The sequence below is a fragment of the Cryptomeria japonica genome, chromosome 7 (genome assembly GCF_030272615.1).
Source record: "Cryptomeria japonica chromosome 7, Sugi_1.0, whole genome shotgun sequence".
Classification (NCBI taxonomy): domain Eukaryota; kingdom Viridiplantae; phylum Streptophyta; class Pinopsida; order Cupressales; family Cupressaceae; genus Cryptomeria; species Cryptomeria japonica.
In genome coordinates, this window is record NC_081411.1 from 749,457,792 (window position 1) to 749,463,156 (window position 5,365).

The following is a 5,365-nucleotide window of genomic DNA, read 5'->3' on the forward strand; positions in this document are numbered from 1 at the left end:
CAGAGATATGTAGCCAATGCACAGAATACCGTAAATTAGTGGTTTATAGTTTCAAAGGAATAATTGGGCTTTAGCATTCGATGACATCAAACTGTTGATTCAAATGAATAAAGCAGAATTTTAGACCTAGGCAGACCTAAGGCGATCATGCCAGATGCTGCCAGCTATATCTTGGGCTTGACAAGTACGCATCTTTCTCCACATCTGAATAAGTGCATTCATAAAAATGAGCATTTGAAATTACAGCTAGAAATCAATATGGGATGTGCCAGATAATGACATGAACATTTCTAGAAAGAAGCAAGATTTCTTTTGTCCTCTTCTGAAAAGATTGCCTTCAAATTGGGTTTCAATGATTCCAAATTGTTGTAAGTTATACAGTTTGTGTTTCACAGAGGTGTGCTTTGGAGCTTACAATTTGCCATGGACAGGGATGATGATGAAAGCAAGTACACAATTCATGTTAATATGAATGATGGTTTTGATGGGTGCTCCTACTTCCTCAAAGTCATGGTGGGAGATTTTGCTGAAAGACTGGTAACATCTACGATTCAATAATTTTTTTTCTTTACATGAATTAATGAATGAATTTTAATGACGTCTACAAGATCATCAGTCTATGAAATCAGGAGTATCATTGTAAATGATACATATTGTACTGTGTAAAACTCTTATTCTGTTTACTTTACTGCAGAGAATTCCAGCTGCATTTTCTCAAAAGGTTAGAAAGGAGACCAGTGAAGATATGGTTTTGCAAGGCCCAAGTGCTCGGCAGTGGGTTGTAAAATTATGGGGAACAAATTCACAACTGGAGTTTGGGCAGGGTTGGGAAAATTTTGTTGGTGACCATGCCATTGAGTCAGGGGATTTTCTGGTTTTCAAGTATGTATGTAGGTCTTATTTCAAGGTCAGAATATTTGGGAAAAATGGGTGTGAGAAAAAAACTATAGTTAGCTCTGAGAATTCGGACAAGAGATGCAGTGACACTGCTACTGCTACACAATTGCCAACTGCTTCAGATTTTGAAGAGGAACTCAATGATCATACAGAAGCAAAAGTTCCTCATGTGAGAAAAAAATTCAAATTCTCTTCTCATGGTAAGTAAAAGGCTAAAAGCTTTGTACTTAATAAACAGTAGATTTTTTTTGGTCTGTCAATGATGTCTGAAGGTGATTTTTTAAGGGATAATAGGAAGATATGTTCTTGTCTTTCTTAGTTTTTATTATGTTGATGATGGATTATGAAATATGATCCAAAATGTTGATTAACCAATTGTTTATTGTTTCAGATTTTGATGAGAAATTGAATGATCATACAGAGGCAAAAGTTCCTCAAGAGAAAAAAAAATTCAAATTCTCTTCTCATGGTAAGTAAAAGCTTCGTATTTAATGAACAGTAGATGTTTTTTTTGGTCTGGTTTTGAAAAATAGATGTTGAAGGTAATGTTTTGCCTTCTTGAAGACTGTTAATTTCTGTAATTACTTAATCTCTACTAATATTAATTTTGGCTTTGTTTTTTGTCGATGAAAAAAAAAAAAGATGTTGAAGGTAATTTTTTAAGGCAACAATAGGAAGATATATTTTTGTCTTTCATAGTTTCTACCATGCTGATGATAGATTATAGAATGTGATCCAAATCATTAATCAATTGCCTAATGCTTCAGATTTTGACGGAGAACTCAATGATCATACAGAAGGGAGGAAAAAAATCAAATTCTCTTCTCATGGTAAGTAAAAGCTTTGTACTTAATGAACAGTAGATGTTTTCTTTTTTGGGGGTCTGGCAATGATAGATGTTGAAGGTGACTTTTTAAGGCAACAATAGAAAGATATGTCGTGTCTTTCTTAATCTTTATTATGTTGATGATGGATCATTAAATCTAATCCGAAATGTAGATTAAACTCACATACAATCTAATCCACAAACTAAAAAGTGTGACTTCCCCATATTTTAATGCAGGCTTGGCCATAGGTCGTCGTCGTCATAAACCATCTCATGCTGGAAGGCAGAAGGAGACAGTGAAATCAGCAGAGACTGAACGAAAGAGTTGTCAAGAATCAAATTCTTGTCATCTTCCTTGCATACGTCGTAATTTAGGAGGAAGAAACAAGGCCATCCAGGCTGCTTATTCTTTCACATCGACCAAGCCCTTCTGTTTAGTAAATATGGCCGCATCTCATGTCTGCAAAAGATTTTGGCTCGTAAGACTTCTTTCTCTTAGAAAAGACTCTGATTATATATGGTGTTATTGAAGCATCTACTGTTTATTGTCTGAACTGTTTTGTTAACAATACGAGGGTTTGAGAGGGGCAAGCTTAAACTGGGGTTTAACAAGCAAATGTTTAAGAGGGCTTTAACAATCTAATGCAATGCAGCTTATTCGACAAAATGGGTTTGTACCTCTGTGTGCTTAGCAATGTTTAATATTCCGAAACGTTGTTCTGTTGTCTGCAATGGATTGGGTTTCTGTGTCTTTCTGAGAAGTGAGGTTTAAGAGCGTTTCAAGAAAATGCAATGTAATCTGCATAATTGTTTCCATGTGCAGAATTTGCCCAAAAATTCTGAAGAGCGTCTCAAATTACCCAAAGAAATGAGGGTGGTGATCCTTGTGAATTCTAACTGTGATGAATGGCGTGTACGGTACAACTGGAGTGACTATAAAGACATAGGCGCTTTCGGTGCAGGATGGATGCAATTTTCTGTTCAAAACAATCTCCAGAGAGGGGACATATGCATCTTTGAGCGGATAGACAAGGGCAATAACATTATCAAGCTGAGAGTCCATATTTTCAGGATCGCAGAGGAGAGTAACAATTTGGAAGGTGGAATTAGCAATGATGGAGTAGCATTACCCACATCTCATTCCAACAAGAAGATGAAAGTCTCAAGGGAAGATATCAGCACCAATTTGCCAGCAAAAGTTGGCCGCCCTAAAAAGGGGAAACAAGGAGCAAAGCATGGCCGCCCAAAACATGGGAAAGGAGGAGAAAAACATTGCCTCCCAGAACATGGGAAAGGAGGAGAAATACACTGCCTCCCAGAACAGGGGAAACAGGGAGCAAAACATGGAGCCAATCAAGTGGAAGAGGAGAAAAATAAGACTAACCCTACAAGCAATCATCTGAAACAGACCAAATCAAAAAATGTCCCTTCCATTTCAGATAGCAAAGCTGGCTATAGGCGTAGTGTACGATTTTCAAAACGGTGCAATTCAGTAAAGCCTGGAAAGAAAGAACTTCTTTGTCTTCCATCATCATCTGCAAGGGACACAGTGGTCCTGTCAGATGAGACCACTCCTATAGATGATGTGAATGGAGAAGAAGAAATCGCTTCTGTAGATGATGTGAATGGAGAAGAAGAAATCACTTCTGTAGATGATATGAATGGGGAAGAAGAAGAAGATATGATTGTTTTGGACTGCAATGGCGAGCCTCATGCAATGGCTCCTCAAAGTGATTCCTTAAATCCATTCATAAGAATTTCCTCATATCCCAAAATGAAGTCAAAAGGCGAGGCATCACATTTGGTTGTGGCACTGTAATCTTAAAAAGCCTCTCCTGCAGGTGATAAACTTCTTTGATTATAGAATTTGAATCAACTTCTTCAATTTAGCAAACCCGAATTAGAGATTTTGTGCCGATTAAAGCTGTAAGAAGAACCTATTTCTCTACACGCAACGTCTACCCAGCCCCTACGATGCACCGACATCCTATGCATACAATACATGTTACACAGACGGTGCCCTTATCTACCTGGTCTACTGTTATATTAGACCAGCATAATTGTCAGATCTTCTAGAAGAGTTGAATGTATTTCTGCAATTCTGCAACTCATGATATATCTTCTCCTTATATATATACTGTGTTTCATATCATACAAATCACAAGCTTAGTTGTTAAAGGGCATTTATTAACCGCTTAGTAGAAAATGTAGTTCTAAAATATATTCTGGTTCTAAACTGGTGTATCATTTCTGAGGGTAAATGTTTTTAATTTTTATTTATTTTAATGAATAAGTTTATTTAAATGAAAAGATAAAAGTATAATATTTGGAAAGGAATGAAGGATCGTAGACTGGTATATGCACAAAAAATGGATAGTTTAAAGGGTCAAAGTTTGAACATGATATAAAAAATACTAAGCAGCCAATGCAATTGTACAAGCACAAGAGTTTTTATCATCAAATTTCCTTCAAGCATCACTAGGTGTAGAATTACTATCCATTGGCTTCTATCCAATGAGTGCATCTTCGCATCCTCTCCTTCAAGAGTATCCTTCGAAGGTTATTAAGCATGCACTAGAGAAATACCCAGCCGTAGTCAAGGAATCTTACCAAAGTTTTGCCAAACAAGAGTGTCATGCTTGTGAAAAGATATAGGAGGAGGTCGTGAGGGTTGGGACTTACAATGGGTAGCATTATCTCTAATTCTTGGGGATCGAGGGCCACCAAACAAGGAATTTGTTTAAGCACATTAGAGAAAATTATACTTCTAATCTATAGAGAGAAATGAACATTAACATAACATCTTAAAAAAAAAATAACATTTCTATCTTTCCAAATGCTAAAAAGAACCACCACTCTAAAAGCATACTAAATCTATTTGAAAGGGAGATAAGGTCATCCCTCTAACAAAATCATATTTCATGTAGAAGGAACAAATATAAAAGGCCTAAAGGAATTTATGAATCCAATTCTATGACTACTAAGCTCTAATATAGAATAAAAAAAGATGATTGTGAATCTCTAGTTGTCCATAAAATAGAGAATGGGGATTATGAACTCCCAAATTTATTAATTGAGAATCAAACAAAAGGCCTTGATGAAGTCTATACAAGGTAGGGTGAGTCAATTTGGGCTCAAGAATACATGATTAGATAGCCTAGAATTTGTGATGCCAAGTTCCTAAATAAGACTAAAGCTATCAAATGTGGTTTAGCTAGCCAATAATGGAAAGATAAGGAGAAACCCACTAGTATCCTTTGTGAAACTTATAATTATGAGATAATGTATCGAGATACCATTTATAATCCTCCCACGAAGGCTTGAATGGCTTGACCCCAATTTTGTGAATCATCTAGGGAGGAATGACAACAATAACAATTTGAAAGGTCTCCTATCTTAGTTAGAGAACATAAAGCTTCTTTTAATCTACGGCCAAAAAAATAAAATTCTTAGTGGCTATATAAATGAGATCTTGTAGAGTTCTAATGCCTCATTTAAAAAAATTCAAGGGATGAATCCATGGTACTTTGACTAATGGATGGTCTTAACAAGAAAGGATGGGAGACAACAAAATAGATTTTTGGCTAATTAATAGGCCATTGCAAAAATCATTTCCTACCTAGAGAAGTTAGGTTCAATGGC

The 5,365-nt window shown here is 36.1% G+C and overlaps 1 protein-coding gene across 1 annotated transcript; it reads left to right on the plus strand.

Annotated features, from left to right (window-relative positions):
* The first annotated feature begins 289 nt into the window (after positions 1 to 289).
* LOC131039788 (B3 domain-containing protein Os11g0197600) lies at positions 290 to 3,617 on the plus strand. Its single transcript, XM_057972622.2, has 6 exons — positions 290 to 537; positions 695 to 1,097; positions 1,289 to 1,366; positions 1,665 to 1,727; positions 1,961 to 2,202; positions 2,547 to 3,617. The coding sequence occupies exons 1-6, from the start codon at positions 424 to 426 to the stop codon at positions 3,540 to 3,542; spliced, it is 1,896 nt and encodes a 631-aa protein (XP_057828605.2). The 5' UTR covers positions 290 to 423; the 3' UTR covers positions 3,543 to 3,617.
* The last annotated feature ends 1,748 nt before the right edge of the window (positions 3,618 to 5,365 follow it).